The 17,357-nt window shown below is 39.4% G+C and overlaps 1 protein-coding gene across 4 annotated transcripts in view; it reads left to right on the top strand.

Moving 5' to 3' along the window:
- atp11b (ATPase phospholipid transporting 11B) overlaps window positions 1-17,357 on the top strand; it is a 59,449-nt gene that overhangs the window by 31,568 nt on the left and 10,524 nt on the right. For 3 of the 4 annotated variants that reach the window (XM_074635080.1, XM_074635079.1, XM_074635082.1), the window contains exons 19-28: window positions 529-732; window positions 1,454-1,607; window positions 1,700-1,802; window positions 1,926-2,071; window positions 2,294-2,353; window positions 2,861-2,988; window positions 3,376-3,514; window positions 5,683-5,748; window positions 6,388-6,491; window positions 7,836-8,001. In XM_074635080.1, coding sequence (XP_074491181.1) covers window positions 529-732; window positions 1,454-1,607; window positions 1,700-1,802; window positions 1,926-2,071; window positions 2,294-2,353; window positions 2,861-2,988; window positions 3,376-3,514; window positions 5,683-5,748; window positions 6,388-6,491; window positions 7,836-8,001 — 1,270 coding nt within the window. Of the gene's footprint in view, window positions 1-528; window positions 733-1,453; window positions 1,608-1,699; window positions 1,803-1,925; window positions 2,072-2,293; window positions 2,354-2,860; window positions 2,989-3,375; window positions 3,515-5,682; window positions 5,749-6,387; window positions 6,492-7,835; window positions 8,002-9,470; window positions 9,557-14,426; window positions 14,651-17,357 lie in introns of those variants that run through there. The other variant, XM_074635081.1, reaches the window with a different exon arrangement.

Here is a 17,357-nt window from a genome sequence, read left to right as displayed (position 1 = left end):
TTGAGTCTATTCTTTAAAAAAAATCAGTGCTGCCCAATTTCAGAGTCAGTTTTCACCCTCCTCCTCTCATCAGACATGGATAACATGCAACCAGGGAGCCTTTAGTGTCATGTGTTGAAGTCTGTTCAAACTATGACTACCTATTTATCTAACCATAATGCATGAGATTTCTTTTGAAGTAGGTTTGTCCATACTTTCAGACTTTACCTGTCTGATAAAAGGAGCCTTAAGAAATGTAGAGTTCTTGCCAATCTCCGAATAGTTGTATTGAATTATGGATACTGTAGTTTACTAGCAAGCCTCCGTGACTTGACCACATTTCAACCACAGCTACAAAACACCAGGTTTAAATGACAGCTACCCTCATCACCTCACCCACGACAAAGTCTAAAACAAGATTTTCTTTAGGTATATGTTACCTGGGGGTTGACTTAATTTAATTATATATATATATATATGGATCACATGGAAGCTTTGCATATACAGCACGGTACAAGGTTTATATTCCTTCCCTCTTGTGTCCCTCAGACTCCAAGACAAAGTCCAGGAGACCATTGAGGCTCTGCGGCTGGCAGGGATCAAAGTATGGGTGCTGACGGGGGATAAACACGAGACGGCGATCAGCGTCAGCCTGTCCTGTGGCCACTTCCACAGAACCATGAACATCCTGGAGCTTCTGCAACAACGATCTGATAACGAGTGTGCTGAGCAGCTCCGCAGGCTGGACAGGAGGTGAGTGTGTTTGTGATTACACTTTTGACTTTTGAATATACACAACGTATCTTAAAATACATCTTGAAGCCTTGTATTCTGATAACAATGGAGCTCTTTCACTATTAGATTAAGAGTTTGGTCTCAATTGGATGCCATTTATTTGATTGATATCCCGTTGTTGCTGTCTGCATCAGTGTAAAACTGTCTGGATCTCAACTTGTTCTCATGTTTTTATGATTTACAAAAAACGTAGGGATACTGTCCAGTTTTCTAAAGGCCAGTTTGTGGAAATGGAAAAGTTTCTGTGAGAAAATTAAGATCAAGGCAGGCTGAAAATACTGTAGTTTCATAAAAAGCAGCATACAAATCCGAACACGCTGATTTGCTTCGGATACTTTGAAAAAGTCCTCGGACAGGATGGAGCAGCCATTGCTATAGTGATTTAAGTGGTGCTTGATTGTATTCTGGTTTCCAATATAGTCTCGCTCTGAAACTGAACCTAAATATTTAAATTCCATCTTTGGGTCCTACAACATACTTACTTTGCATCAACAACTTTGCATATTAAACAAAACATCAATGTAACAAGATAGTGTGTTGGTCAGTGAACCTACAATAAAATCTAATATGGTATTAGTTTGTAGTAGTTGCTAGTGGTTCTCTCCGTTCCTCTCCTTATCCATCTCCTCCTCTCATATGCTGTTCTCTTGTGACTCTCTCTTTCTCCATTTCTTTCCAGGATAAAGGAGGACCACGTCATACAGCACGGGTTAGTCGTGGACGGGGCCAGTCTGTCGTTAGCGTTGAGGGAACACGAGAAGCTCTTTATGGAAGTGTGTAAAAACTGTTCAGCTGTGCTGTGCTGCCGCATGGCCCCGCTGCAGAAAGCTAAGGTACCAGTCCTCTGCCATAAACACACACACACACACACACACAAATACATTACCCTCATGTCCAGATGTCAATGTTACTTTGTTCTGTCCAGGTGGTGCGCCTTTTAAAAACCTCCCCAGAGAAACCCATCACTCTAGCTATTGGGGATGGAGCCAATGATGTCAGTATGATACAGGAAGCTCATGTGGGCATAGGTAAACACTCACCACACACACACACACACACACACACACGCACACACACAATATGGTCTCCAAGTCTTGAACTGTATTCTGCAGTGTGTCCTCCAATATATGTGTGTGTGCATGTGTCTCCAGGTATCATGGGGAAAGAGGGTCGTCAAGCCGTGAGAAACAGTGACTATGCAATTGCCAGGTTTAAGTTCCTGGCTAAACTTCTGCTGGTCCACGGTCACTTCTACTACATTCGAATAGCTACCCTTGTACAGTACTTTTTCTACAAGGTAAATAACTGAACTTTATCTGCACATGCTTTTATGAAAAGTTATGATAATCCAGTGTTTTGAAAAATGCTATTTAAATAATGGTATATAGCACTTTTCAAAACATTGGATTGCATTCCTTGAGAAGAGTAAGTCTTTAGGAGCTCAACAAGACTGTTTGGCCATGTCTCCTTCCTCTGCAATGTTTTTAATGTTTCGTTCCTTCACTCTTGTCTTTTCTAGAATGTGTGTTTTATCACGCCCCAGTTTTTATACCAGTTCTTCTGTCTGTTTTCACAACAAGTAAGTCTCTTTATCTCTGCATCCCTCCATTCTCTCATATGTCATTGTAGATGTGTTTGTGATTTTAATGTTGCACAGTCTGTCATTGACTTCATAGAATGCATTCTTAACTATACCGAAGTGTTTTTTTCCAAACTCATCTCGGAACGAGGCAGTTCGATATCCAGTTTGATTAACATTTTTAATAAGTTTCAAAATGCTCAACAAGCCAGAGCTTTGTTGAGATTCAGTCATGACTTGGAGCTATTAAAAGTCGCTGCAACATTTAAACAGTGAATCTCACATTTGCATGTATTTAAACCCTATTTATGCAGCATAGCTTTAGAACTTAAGTTAGATGATTTCTCAAACTATTATTGGCAATAAGTCTGTTGCTAAAGCTTTAGTCTGTTATTAAGGTTATTACTTTGGTCCTAGGCAAAAATTATATTAGTTGTTTTGCATACTGTGTGTCAGCCTCAGCTAATGGGTTGGTGTTGAGTGAAACGCTGTCTCTTTCCATCCTAGACTCTGTATGACAGTGTTTATCTGACACTGTACAACATCTGCTTCACCTCGCTGCCCATCCTGGTGTACAGTCTGTTTGAACAGCTGGTCCATCCACACGTACTGCAGAATAAACCCGGCCTGTACAGGTAAGGTTACATGTGATCTGTAGATGCACACTCAAATATTAACTGTTTGTGGGAAGCTTTCATATATTCAGAAAAATCTGTACATCTACCATAAATTCATAAACAAAATTAGTTTTATGCTATAAACACCATTTACATGCACATGCATTTTTCTGCTGTTTACCAAAGATGGCTAATAGGAAATTTCTGTAACATTTTAAGTAAGATCAAGCAAAAATAGTTTGAGTTTGTTGACATCTGCGTCCTATTTGGTCTATAATTCAGTGAACATTTTTCTTGAGTCGCTCTGTAAATTACCATAATTAGCATATTCATCACAGTGAAACATGACAGTGATACAGTATAACCTCTAAGAAATTTAAAAGAAAAAATGTTTGTATCCGACAGGGACATCAGTAAGAACTCTCTGCTGTCTTTCCGGACGTTCCTGTACTGGACTCTGTTGGGCTTCTGTCACGCCTTCGTCTTCTTCTTTGGATCCTACATACTGATGGGAGAGGACACCACACTTATGGGGAATGGACAGGTGTGTACTTGGCTGTGTGTGTGTGTGATGTACTGTATGTTTATAATAGAATCACTAGAAAAGAAATTGCCTTATTTGACAGGGACAATACATAGGCATTGTTACACTTAATTAAAGTGCAACCGATGCAATGTATATAGGATTTGTAGCCATAGCTAATTTACAGACCCTGTCCTGCTGAGAGGATTTTTCAAACAATGTTAGGAAAATGTTGCTTTAGGAAATGAATGGTAGGTTAGAAAGAAATGTGTGTGTGTGCATGTTATGATGAGTTATTGTTAATGATGGGACTGGTTGCCTGCTGGTTTTCTTGAGTCACTCCTTCCCTTAATCTCACTCTTTTCTTATCTGTCTCTTCCTCATTCTGTCTTTTTGTTTAACAGCCTTGTATACAGTCTGTTTGTCTCTATTACTGTCATTCACTTGTTGATAATGTAATTTTACCTTTTCTTCCTATCACATCTTCTGTGTCTCTTCACCAAATCTCCTTCCGTTATCTTTCCTGCTGCATATCTTTGCCTTTGCTGTCTCTCTCTTTGAAGTTTGGTATAACAGAAAGCACTCACTCCTTTTTGCTCTCTCACTCGCTTGTCTTTTTCTTCCATCTTTTTTTGATTTCTCTTTTTTCCTTCTGCCTTCACGCTGTGCATGTCTTCAGATCTTGCGAGCTAACAGGCAGCTGGTAAGAGTCTGCTCTACAGTTGAATGCACGTCTCCTTGGGGGGTTAATGAGAGGACTATCAGGATGATTCCTAAACATATTGTTGTCTTGCTAATGATGATTTAAAAAAAAAAAAAAAAGATGATTTTTCATACCTATACCTATGCTCTACAGTATATTTACATGTTGACAGATTTTGTTTTAAACATTGAAATGAGCAGTATGATGGCAGTTATAAAACATGCAGTGGCTCATTGAACCCTGATGATTCTGATGTATTGCAATCAGTTTTGATTTCTCAATTTTTTCTTAATTTAATTGTGCGTTCAGTTCTCAGTGCCATGCATCCTGCTCAAATACAGTATTAGTAACCCTCTGTTGAAAAACGCATTAATTCCAATTTTTTAAAACACATTTACAGACTATAAAAAGGCATGGAAACATATAAACATACAGCACACAGGCTTCAAACGTATACTCATCTCATCCAGTTATACAGATACAGTTAACAGATGAAGAAACCATTTATTTCTCACTCTGCCGTCACTGTGACTTCACAAAACACATTTTTGGCTATAACTCAAGAATTCATATGCTAATTATGATCATTATAATTTCACACAAACGTCTAATAATATGAAAGTGTGAGGTGATGACATTTTGGACCAACATGGATGTAAACTGCAACTTGACTGGTTGGTGTAGGCAGACAACCACACGGCGGTAATTCTAGTTTGATTTAGATATAAATTAACTAGAACTTGAACTTGGTTGTCTGCTCCCCTGAGTGTTTCTGTGGATACATCTTAGTCCTCTCACTGTTAGTTTTTGAGGGTTCAGACTCCAGCAGGGTCTTGAATTGGCTGGCAACAAAGCAATGCCCCCCACAGCTCTCAACCTACAAGTAGAGTGATTCTCATAAGAAGTGGTTGAGCTACTGATGGTAGTCGCACAGTCGGAGGGCAAGGCCTCATTATAGGCACCGTAACATCACTCAGCTTGTTAACTGAGGCCGATGCCTTATAGACGTTTTCTCTCCATTGTACAACTGAAGCACAACCCTGCTCATCTTGTCTATTCTGCCTTGACTCCCAACATTTACCCAGATTTGTGTTTTGACGTGAACAAATTATAGTATCCCAGCGACATAATCAGAAAATATCAAATACAGCAACTGTGACTGGTGTTCTTCGGTATCCATTATTCATTGTAGTGAAATGCCAACAAAATGTCATAGATTTATATTTCAATGATTTGCAACCTAGTACTAACCTAATAGTGCTGCAGTCAGAGAGGAGAAATATTATGTTTATTAGTTCATTCTTGACAACAGGAAGTAGATATGCAAAGTATCATAGTTGCATATTAACAGGTTGACCATACAATGACCTTACCATATTGTTATATTGCTAGTAACTGGGTCCATGCATGTAAACATAGCTGTGTTTTTTTGTCATAGTGTAATAATGTTGACAGTTTTATTAACAGTTTTATGTCTGTTTCATAGATGTTTGGGAACTGGACATTTGGAACGCTGGTCTTTACTGTCATGGTCATCACAGTTACATTAAAGGTAAGTTACACCCAACGTTTTCAGAATGGTATTAACTCATATTTTAAGATTTTAACATATTTTTTATTCCACACATCCGCTACTGTATTTCATATCATGAAATATATATCATGTACCTTTTACCTTAAACTTTACTTTCTTTTATATCTTATGTTGCTATAGCAACTACTATACTTCTGTTATATTCAGCTGTAAATATGCATGATATTTCTCTGTGTGTTTGGTTTATGTAGCTGAATGTATGCTACCTGCCCAGCACAAAACAGCAGAAATCCAAATCAGTTGAAGAATGAATAGTTGGTAAAATATAAAGTCAGGCGTGTAGCATGCTAGAGACTCCGACATTATACTCTGGATGCTGTGTGCATCAGCTGAGATCGGTGTGTAACATGTCTGGGTCCTCATTGACACACAGTCCCAATATGAAATACTGCATGTTGTGAAGTATATCGATGATGTCAGTGGCATTAAACATGAAATTATTTGTCACAGATTGGGGTCCAGGTCTTTTTCACGGCACAGGAGCAGATTGCTGTGGTTTATTGATGTGCTAATTGTCTCTGTCTCAGTGTTTTACACCTAGCTCTCTTTTTCTTCCCCCTCCTATGTATGTGTGTTTGTGTATGCGTGTATTAACAGCTCGCTTTAGAGACTCATTTCTGGACGTGGATGAACCATTTTGTGACGTGGGGTTCGATTGCCTTCTACTTCATCTTCTCTCTCTTCTATGGAGGCATTATCTGGTAAGAAGAGATTCTTACAAAGTTCATTTTTTTATTCTATTTTGTACAAGACACTGCTTTCACACTCAAAGAAAATGCTTTGCCATGGTGTAACATGGTCTCTCTGCTCAATCTACCATGTAGGCCTTTCATGACACCTCTTACATTATCCCTACATTAGGAAAACGCATACTGCAGAATAAAGTGCAGCGGCTAAACACTATGGCTGTCTTGCAAAAGAAAAACAAAGCAAAATTCAAAGTGTTAAGTCATCACATTTGCATTGTTCAACATCCTTTCATGTTATAGTTAATGATGGGAAATGCAAGTAAGTGGACAGTAGAGTACATAATGGGTCTTACAGTAAGTCTACCCTCTAAATTCCTCTGAGCTCATACTTAGTCAGCATGGGGTGCCATATGACTTAAAATGCCTAAATGAAGAAGACACACAAATCTTTTTTTACATCTAAAGATGAGTAGACGAGAATCTCATATTCTGTATATTATATTGTATATATTATATTCTCATAATTTTGTCTGGGTCTCTGAAAAGCTACTTTCAGCAGACTGCGGTCGAGGGATTTGCAGCTCACTTTTTTGCTCACAGTACTTAGACTATTTATATAAGTTATGGTAGTGTTCATTTAGATGTCAGTAAAATCACATTAAGAGTAGCTGCTTTGAAAAAAATCATCAAACACAAGTTGCTCACTGAAATATATTTAAGTCATTATTTACTTTAAATAATATTATTATTTTTCCTTCCTTAAAATTCTTGTTCAAAGGGATTCACCTATAGTAAGAGAGGTGTATAGATTGTGTACATACTTTATTAGCCCGATGCTGATGCTGAGGCTGGATTGAACGGGCTGATTTACACCAGATTCGCTGATCTTGTCACTTGGCAGATAATAACTGAGGCTTTGTGAGAATCAGCTGTGATTATCTGAGAATGTGTTTGATTGATCTGATCAGTCAGCCTTAACCACTTTACTCAATCCAGTCAACTCATAGACTGGTCAGAGCCATCCTTATAATATTTCACCCAGGGTTTACATTAGCCGGCATATGCCTGCTTTTTGCCAGTAGTTTTCCGGCAGATGAAATTATCAACGGTGAAAATCTCCGTTGGGAAATATGCCAAATAAATAAATAAATAAATAGCATATCATATTAAATGGCCTATGTGACCTTTAAGATGTTGCCAAGACAACTAGGCAGCAGCTATCGATTATTTTAGTAATCGAGTATTCTACAGATTATTAAATGAATCCTCGATGCAAAGAATTTGTATCGATGATGGTTATTTTTGTATCCTTTCTCCTGCAGTATTAAACCATTGTGTCCCTTCCACTCCCTCCAGGCCGTTCCTCCACACCCAGGACATGTACTTTGTATTCGTACAGCTGCTGTCCAGCGGTTCAGCCTGGTTTGCCATCATCATCATTGTCATAACTTGCCTCTTTCCTGATGTGGTGAAGAAGGTCTTCTATCGACATCTGCAGCCCACCAGCACACAGAAGAGTCAGGTAACATGGGGAGGAGGGGCAGAAAGTACCAGAGAAGACTTTTACAAGCTGTTTGTTTTCTGGGAACCTTTGTAAAGAAGTCCAGTCATTCCTCTAAAGTTGATTTTACTTTGTACTAAGTCCTGTACATTTTTACTTTTTTTTTCAAATTGGCTGGGATTTAAAGAGGCTCTTCCAGCATCTTATCTGTTTATTTCCCAGAGGTTTCACATGTCCTGCACCCTGCTGGCCTGACTCCAAGGTGCAGTGTAGTCACTGTTGATCACAACAGTTCTCAACTTGCTGTTTTAATATTTTTTTTTAGTGAAACTTTTTGTGCTATCCTGCATTTCTCCTGGGCTTCCACTCTGCAGTAGCTACTGGGGAATAGCAGATGTTGTCTTTGCTATCTTTGTTCTCAATAGCAGTTTAGTTTTAGTAATCTTGGATGTGTGATTAGCATCCATTTACAGACTTGCATTGGTTTAGTTTTACTTTTTTTGTCAAAATCATGATTCAAAAAGGCTGAAAAGGAGAGGATGAGAGAAAGAAATCAGACGGAGAATATAAGGTCAGGTTTGTAGAACAAACTTTCTACAATTTTTTTATAAAGAAATCAATCATTTGGCGAGTGGAATCAAAAACACTTACTTTATTTAAATCAATGGGACCAATCGGACACTAGCTACTGCAGTACCACAGTTGTAAGATAATCATATCAACTGTTTTAGGTGAAGAATGCTAAAAAGTAATTTCTATAGTTGTGGGGGGTTTTCTATAAGGTCTGCAGGCTCAAAAAGTAAAACTTATTAAAAGTAATGAAATTGCACAGGGAAGGCCAAACACATTCCAGTAGTTAAACTGTCTTCTTTGTGCAATGTTAGATTTAATACTTATTCATACTTGTATCACAAAAATGGAATTGATATTTCCTGTAAAGTAACAAGAGCCTGCAGGGAGGAAATAAAGTAAAATGTCAAGGTAACTCAAATTCTTAGACACGGAGAGAAAATATTCCTTATTTTCTCAGCCTGTGGTCACGAGTTACGCACTTCTTTACAGGAACAGCATGGTGTTGAGTTGCACACACACACACGCCGCATGACTTCTTTTTAATCCAATACACACAGATAGACAAACACACAGTGTGCATGGTCACCTCTCAGCAGAGCCACGCTGTTATTGTATTGATTTGTCCAGCTGGAGATTGTTTATGTTTTATCTTATTCCTTCCTCCTTTCAAAACTTTCCTCTTGTTTCTCAGAAAACAATGACCTGCCTTTTCCAATCCTGTGTGGTGTTGGTTGTTTCTGCTCTAACCTTTGTCCCGTTTTGTCTTTGTGTGTATGTGTGTCATTCTGAAAGTTGGTACAGTTTTAAATGTGTTTGCGTATGAGATCTATATTTCTAACCTGTGTGTATGAGATCTATATTTCTAATCTGTGTGTGTGTTCTTCCTCCTATCCTCTCTGTGTATTCTCCGGGTGTAGATGTATACCAACCGTGTGGCGATAGGTGATGACTTCATCGCTCTGCAGCCTCTGTCCAGAGCCAAGAGCCAGCTGGGCAAAATTAGGTAGAGGAGATAAGAGTGATTCAGACCTGGGCTTAAAATACATCTAAAAATCAATTCAAATAAAACAAGCATCCCAGGAGTGCTTTATTCAAAAGCAATTTTCCTAAATTTTTATTTTTAGGGACGCATCTATCTATGTTTGTGAGTAGTCAGCCAACATTATTGGCTTGTCCCGTTTCCCTGCGTAGATGCTGCTCTTCCTAAATTTCATTTCATTTCTATTTGTTTGAAAATATGGATTTCAAATATTATAGCACTTTTACAAACCACCACAGAGCAACATTTTGCAAACATCTTGTGTTAAAATGTATAAAATCAGTGACTTAATGACAATACTACAGGTCTGTTTCTTTGCATTGCATGTTCACATTTAAAATAACAGAATATGATTGGTACCAGAAAAAGCATGTTGCATACCTTTCTTCGTCGCATCTACTAAACCAAACACAACTTTACATGATATCCCTTAACAACTAATTGGTGTTCTTTTTCATATACTTAATATGCAAATTTCAGACTTACGATTAACTGTGAATGGTCAAAAATATACTTGTTTTGAAAAGTTTTATGTCAGATAGTATGCAGAATGTCTTAAAAGTGTTAAACCCTCCGAAACATGTATTTGTAGATTATTAATGCAGACTTTAAGATGCTTTTCAAAATCAGTTTTTTTAAATCTAATTTACAGAACATGGATGGACAGCTTTGAAAAAGTAGAAACATTGCTTTATGAAACAAGCGCTCCTGTTTATGATCATTCAGACAATATTGAAATGTTGTTTCTCCCCAGATCTGGACTTGATTTAGTCCCACTGAGGCCTGTTTCTAACACTGGCGGTACACTGACTGCAGAGTCGTGTGCTGTTAATGTTGGAACAGTTACTTTTCTGTTATATCTGTGACTGCATGCCCTGGACAAGCCAACGAGCATTCTCTGTGATTGGGATGGGGGGAGGGGGCGGGGGATAAACATATTTTGGTGCTTTTTGGGGTAGGACATAATGCAAAACAATATGACATCAAGCATTACAGCTGCTGCATGTGTTGCATTTTAGTGAGAGGCTAACATAAAGAATATGTTCTGAGACGTCCACCCCTCCTGCCTGTCACAGCATGTCATTACTCCTCCCACTGCATGAACAAACAGATGAATGAGTGAGCGAATGAATGACTTAGTTGTCTTAATTTTTTTCTCTCCCCCAGCACTCATTATAGTGTGATAGCAATGTTGTCATACAGTGACTATCTGAGTCGTTCTGACTGTGACATCCTGCATCTGCATTAGTCCTGAATCAGAGCTCCTGGTCAGACCCGCCTCCTGACCATCAGCTAGTGGTCTCGTCATACAACCTCAAATCTGGCATGCCAAAATCCTGTTAAAGTGACACATCATACAGTCGCATGGTGCAGCCCATCACACCACCACTTTTATCTATAGCATGGTCCGTCCTCTTGACATAGTGTCAGACACCCTCTAACTGGGTCCACCTCTTGAGACACCCTCCTTAGAATCCAGACCACCTGCATGGTTCCAGCAGACCCACAGCACAAGACTGATGCCCCACTACAGCTGCATGACAGATTGGTCTCGGCCGCCTTGTACAGCAGCATGATGCTGTCCTGTTAGAAGCATGACACCCTGGTGTGTTATTGTCACGGCTGTTTTATCTCGTGCTGTCATAGCAGATATCCCTTTAAACATCCTGCAAACAGGGAAATGCTAACAATAGTGTGAGCCCTCTTTGGTGAACGGACTGCTCGGTCTTGACTGAAATGTTGATTGTTGAAATATGTCGGGTTAATATTCTTGTATCTGTAAGTATTTTGTCTATGTTTTATAGGTGCAACAATTAGTCAACTAATTGATTTGTTGATAGACAGAAAATGAATCAGCAGCTATTATGATAATCCATGAATCGTTTCAGTCATTTTTGCAAAAGTGCCAAATAATCGCCGCGTAATATTTGTGTTCTGTGTGAAAATACTCATGACAAAAAGAACAGTTCAAAATAATATATTAACGTGCAAATTAATCACATGAAAAAAAAAACGGTGTGTAAAGGCTTTTAGACTGATAGTCAGGGGAAAAAAATGCGATTCTTAACACACCACCTTTGGCTCTGGGACGTTATAATGGGCATTTTCTGATATTTTAAAGACCAAATAATTAATCTAGAAAATAATCTGCAAATTAATTGATAGTGAAAATAACAGCTATCTGCAGCCCTAGTGTGGTTAATATAATTTCAAGGCTAATGTTAACTGATGCATATCTGTATCCTTGCAGTTATACGGCACGTTAACTCTGATGGTTCTGTAGCGCTTGCTGGGGAATGCTACTCTGTATTTATAAAAAATAATGGCCTAGTACAGTCTAATCCAACAGCCCTCCAATAAATCCTACCTTCACATAGGTTTTATGCATAATTTTTTTAAACTGTTTTAGAGAGGTGTGATTCAACTTATTGGTCATTTTGGAGGCTGTAGTTGTTGGTGCTGGTGAACTGTAAATCAAGCATCTCTCAAAAACAGTTTCAACAAATACTGAACTTTTCTTACCTTCATAAAGTTAGGATTACTTGCAGTAGTTTTAACGAGATTTATCCCAAAACTTGGCAACTGAGTGTATATTCCAAGTCACTAACAGTATATGCGATGCAGGTCCCATCCCACAAACTCAATGAGCAGAAACAAACTGTAGACTGGCTGATCATAAGTGCTGTTTGCATTATGGTAAGGGAGGGCACAAAGCACATTATGCAAAAGAGATCCTATTTCCTCAGTTTGAGTAACTTGTTTGTTGCACTCAAGATACTCTTACTGGCTTCAAAATCAAAGCGTGCATTCATTTTTATGTGCTGTATTATGCAATTTATTCAGTTGTGTTGAAAGAGTTCCAGTATCTATCAGTCTTTTTTTTTCTTAATTAGATTAGAGGGAGGTACAGTAATCGCTGAAGAAGCCAGAGGGCTCTCCTGGGTTTTCCATTGTTTGCCTACTCCGTAGCTCTGATAGATTCAGCAGCAGGTTAATTGGTTTGGATACTAATAGATTTGCTCTTATCGGCACTAGAAGGATGTGTTTCCCTCGAGACATCTTTCTCGTGCCTGCAGCTTCTTTCTGTGTTCGGTTGTCAGTTGCTTTTGTGAGAAATTAAAGCCCTCCTCCAGTGACCTCATCACCCCCACTCGAATTTTCTGAAAGACCTCTTCTCAAGCAGTGATTTATGATTATCTCACAGTGCAAATTAAGACGAGGTTCAGATCTGTAGCAGGGGGAATAAGACCTTGGTGTCTTGATTCAAACAGCAGGAAGTAGCGGCTCTGATTTGCCTTGTAAGCCAAAAATGTGTTGCTATGTTGAAGGTTGTTGGTGAGGTCACTTGTGAAGGGCTTTAAAAAGGGGACCAGCATTGATTTGGTCTTTTTATGTGTATGTGTATCAGAGCGCACTGTAGAGTGAGGGTCAGAAGTGTAATTAACTGCCCCCCCTACAGTGCAGCTTGGACTGACTCGCTGACTGACTGACTGTTTGCTGACTTAATAATCTGCTGGTTGGTTTTTAAGCAGCACCGAAAAACGTATCCACTGTATCTGCAGTCATTTGGTCTTGTATTGAGTCCATAGATTTACAAAACAAAATGTAAGATAATGTGATGGTGAGAGATAATTTCAATTCTTTCCCAAATGAAAATCTCCTCAAAAATATAATTTAAGGCTGAGTGTCCATATAGTGTTTTTTTTTTGGGGGGGGGGGGGGGGGGGGGGGGGGGGGTTTCTGAGCTCAAGCATCTTTTTTCAATTGTTCCCAATAAGTAGAACACCGTATGCGGCCGCCTAGAGAAAAAGCACCGCACCCAACGTCTTTTTCCAGAGCGCTTCGACTTTTTTTGTGCGGCCGCTCTGAGCGATTCTAGTTGAAATCCTCTGAATTTTTCAGAAAGGCGTTGGTGTCGTCACTGTGAATGAAAGGCTCTCCAGCGCCCTGCCAACACTTTTCTGCCAAAAATATGGACATTCCGCATTAATCATCAAATATGTTTTGATACTATTGCATTTTCATTACGTGTATTTGTTTTCAGAAATTTTCTAAAATGGAAAAGTGGAACTGCATTTGAAACAAGGATTTATCTCATCTAGGGCTTCACGATTTTGGCCAAAATGATAATCATGATTGTTTTGATCAATATTGAGATCACGATTATTCATCAATTTTAGACAAAATATTTTGATTGCACTTTCACATTTAAATAAACAGAGAACTGCTTTCACTTCCATGGTGGGCTACATTCCTGCTAATGTACAAATCAGGGCTGCATGATGTTGGAAAAAACTGACATTGCAAAAAAAAAAATCTGCGGAGTATACAGTATATTGAGAAGAAAATACAGGAATATTCACCCTAAAATTTGTAGGCTACATTTTCAAGTTAAATGCATCAATCAAGTGCACTTTGGGAGCAAAATTAAGAGGCTAGATCTATGAAGTACTTTGTGCTCTTGTAAACCATTTCAGTGGTTCAGTGGTCGTATAGATATGAATGGTGATAACGACAAAAAAAGTCCCACCCACAAAGCATGGTAAACGAGACGGGTCGGGTGGGTTGCCGACATCGCCGCAGACCCCTGATGCACTGAAGAAAGTTAATTGTGCAGCCCTAATCTCATCCCGTTACCTCTGCTGACTCGAGACTTAATATGAGACAAAATGACTACTGTGGATATGTTTGAAGTGTGATTGGTTAGTTAGCAGGCTTGCTTTACTGGCTATGTTGCTGTGTGGATGTTTTACCAACCAACAGTCTACCTGGCTGACTGATGAGCTGTATGACTAGCCAGAGGGGCTCACTGTAAGCATCTTGTGTCCTTCAGATGGAAAAGGGTGAGGGGTCAGTCGGCCCAGAATATGACCCTGTTAAAGCCCAGCGGAGCCCAGGGGAGGACAATTGGCACCTGCTAGCTGCTTATCCTCCCCCTGCTGCCCCCAGCCCAGACCCCTGCTCCCCTAGGTAGTACCATACTTTACTCCCATTGTCCCCCTCGTACTGTCACTGCCCCAGCATTATGGCTTCACCCGAAGACCAACCAACCCCTCTGCACCCCCTAACAGCTGCAGTCAACCACATATGTCCTTATATTTGGTTAAAACAACCTGCACCTTCAGTCATTCACCCATGGCTGTGTGTCACAGCTGCACCTGCACTGCCCTTTTATTTCATATGTAAAAATACTTTTATGTCTCTCTGTCGGCCCTTACTTCCTGTATGAACGGCCCCATCCTCACCCACACATACCCTTCCATGAATAACCTCATCCTTTCCTACACCGATATGACTGACCCTCCCTTAGCCAACCATGATTGTCCCCATCCTTTCCTATTCCGGTCTCAGTTCACCCCTCTCTGTTGTTGATCAGATCTGGGATCAGAGTTTAGAGAGAGAGAGAGAATGCTGTTGGCATGCGGACTTCATTGTCTTTGCTGTATATTTGTTCAACCATCTAATCCCACCATAATTATACTCCATATTGAAGCCTGAATGATATTTCATTGTCTGCTTGTAAGTATTTGATATCTCATATAACCCCTTTTGAGTGATTTTTAAGTACAATTTTGTTGTATAATTTAGGACTTTCAGTGTTTTGTTTCCTCTACACATACAGCTCATACTATAAACTCTTGATTATTACATTTTCTTATGCAGCCCAAAGATACTCAGCCCTCTTAGTTGTGTAAACCAACATGAGGTTGTGCTAAATGAAAGGACCGCACACATGAACTTGAGCTGAACTCTGTGGCTATTATAGTAAATCCGCCAGGGAATGATGTCACCCATATAGCTGTCACTGAGGTCTAGGCCGTTTTACAACAAAACCTTTAAGTCAGGCGTCGTTTTCTCGGAAAACTTCAGTTTACAAGAGAACTATTAATCATACGGTTTGGCCTGGTTTTGCTCCCGGCATCATATTGCTGCTGCTTCTCTAGAACAAAAAAATGACTCGCACCAAACAGTCCCTCAGAAACATACTTCTTTCTTGTTCATCTCTCTCGTAAACAGCATTGGAGAGCAAGTTTCACTGTAACATGACTGCCACTGAAAACCGCATCATCTCAACTCTGCCTGGCATTGCTTCTGATTTACAGTACAAGCCCTGTGATGAATGCTTGCTGCAGATTGATTCGATTGGTAGATTAATGCAAGCTAAATCAGTCATCTTAGAGTTAATGAAAAGCTGACAGTATTTATCACCCGTGTGGTCTCACCAGCATAGATTCACCGAGGACACTTCACAAACAGATAAACAGTAGTTTAGGATACATTACCATCCACGGCTGCAGCTGTGGCTTGGCTGCTGCCACTGCGATAACTGTGGTTTGGACTGTAAGCGCGTTTGGAAAAATCACATTCTACAACTTTTCTCTTTGCTCAAGTGGTGACTGTTGTGTTACAGTCACAAGAACAAATCTACTTTCCTTTTTTCAAAAGGAGAACAATTCGAATAGAGGACGAGCAAAACCACACATTCATTATCCAGCGACACCTGACCTTGCTGGAATACATCACATTGTCCTGTCAGTGTTTTGCTGTCGGCAGCCAAGAAGCAAAAGTTTGGTTTCATGCCAACAGTGTCTCCAATTTCTGCTGCAGAGAGATGCCACAACGACAACATCACAATCCAAAGCACTGTGGAGTACACAGGTCACATTGTGGACCATAACAAGCATCTTAGTGTCTACTTAGCTCTCCTTACACTGGAAGAAACTCAAGTTGTATAACTTTACATTGTCGAAAAGTTGCTTAATCTTAAGAAACATCTCCACAAAAAAACGCCTGTGATTGATAATATCAAAATGTAAAAATTGAAGCTGATTTATGGACTTATTAGAACCACACTGAAGTTATTCTGAGGTTAAACTATACTTATGTAGTCCCGTTATGCTGTAGAAAAGGAGCGTACAGGATGCAAACTACATGAATGTAAGATCACACTCCGTCTCTGTCTCCTCTTTGTCTCGCTGCTCTTCACTTTCTCTCTTTATCGCACACCGTCTCTCTCTCGGGTGCTGACTCAGATGAACCGAGCCACCTGACCCTGCAGGTTTCTCGGCAGCAACTTCATTCAGCTTTCTCCACCAATGCACCTTTGGCTCATTGAAAAGTTTGATTAGTCATAAAGTATATTTTTTCAGTCTTTTTATTTAGACAGTTAAAGCTTTCTTTGCAGTGAATGTCAACTTTTACATTGATACAGACGATATGTTGGAGTTTCACAGTTGTTCTTAAACATATAAAAGGAAAAAGGTCAGGATAGATGATAACACTGTCTTGTTTCTTATCATGCACAGTCATATGATATGATAGCGCTGGGGCTTTCAGAACTTATGTCAAAACATTGTATAAACCTCAGCCAATTAAATTGGCATTTTAAAATATTTATAATATAGTCTCAAATCAACGTGATTTCCAAAAGAGGCCAAGGACAGAGTTAATCTGCTTTACAATCACCCTAAAATACAACATCTTAGCTTTTTTTTGCAAAGATTTCTTTGTTTACAGGTTGATTTATGTATTTATTTGCAACATTTTAGCTCCTTGTGTAGCATGTTTTGAATGTTTTCCCTGTACATCATTCTTCCTGTGACAGCATGCAATACGTCATCCTCCAGTCATCCATCATCCTGTCAGAATGTGACAGTGAACCTGTGTTGGTATTAATTTCTTCTTTTTTCTCCTCTTTCTCCACTTACTTCTCCCTCTTTTTTCTCTCTCTTTACTTCTCTGCCCTTCAACCCGTTTCCTCCTC

Source organism: Sebastes fasciatus, chromosome 5, assembly GCF_043250625.1.
Source record: "Sebastes fasciatus isolate fSebFas1 chromosome 5, fSebFas1.pri, whole genome shotgun sequence".
NCBI lineage: Eukaryota > Metazoa > Chordata > Actinopteri > Perciformes > Sebastidae > Sebastes > Sebastes fasciatus.
Note: the sequence above shows the minus strand (reverse complement) of the source record. Positions and strands in the feature narration are given on the sequence as shown.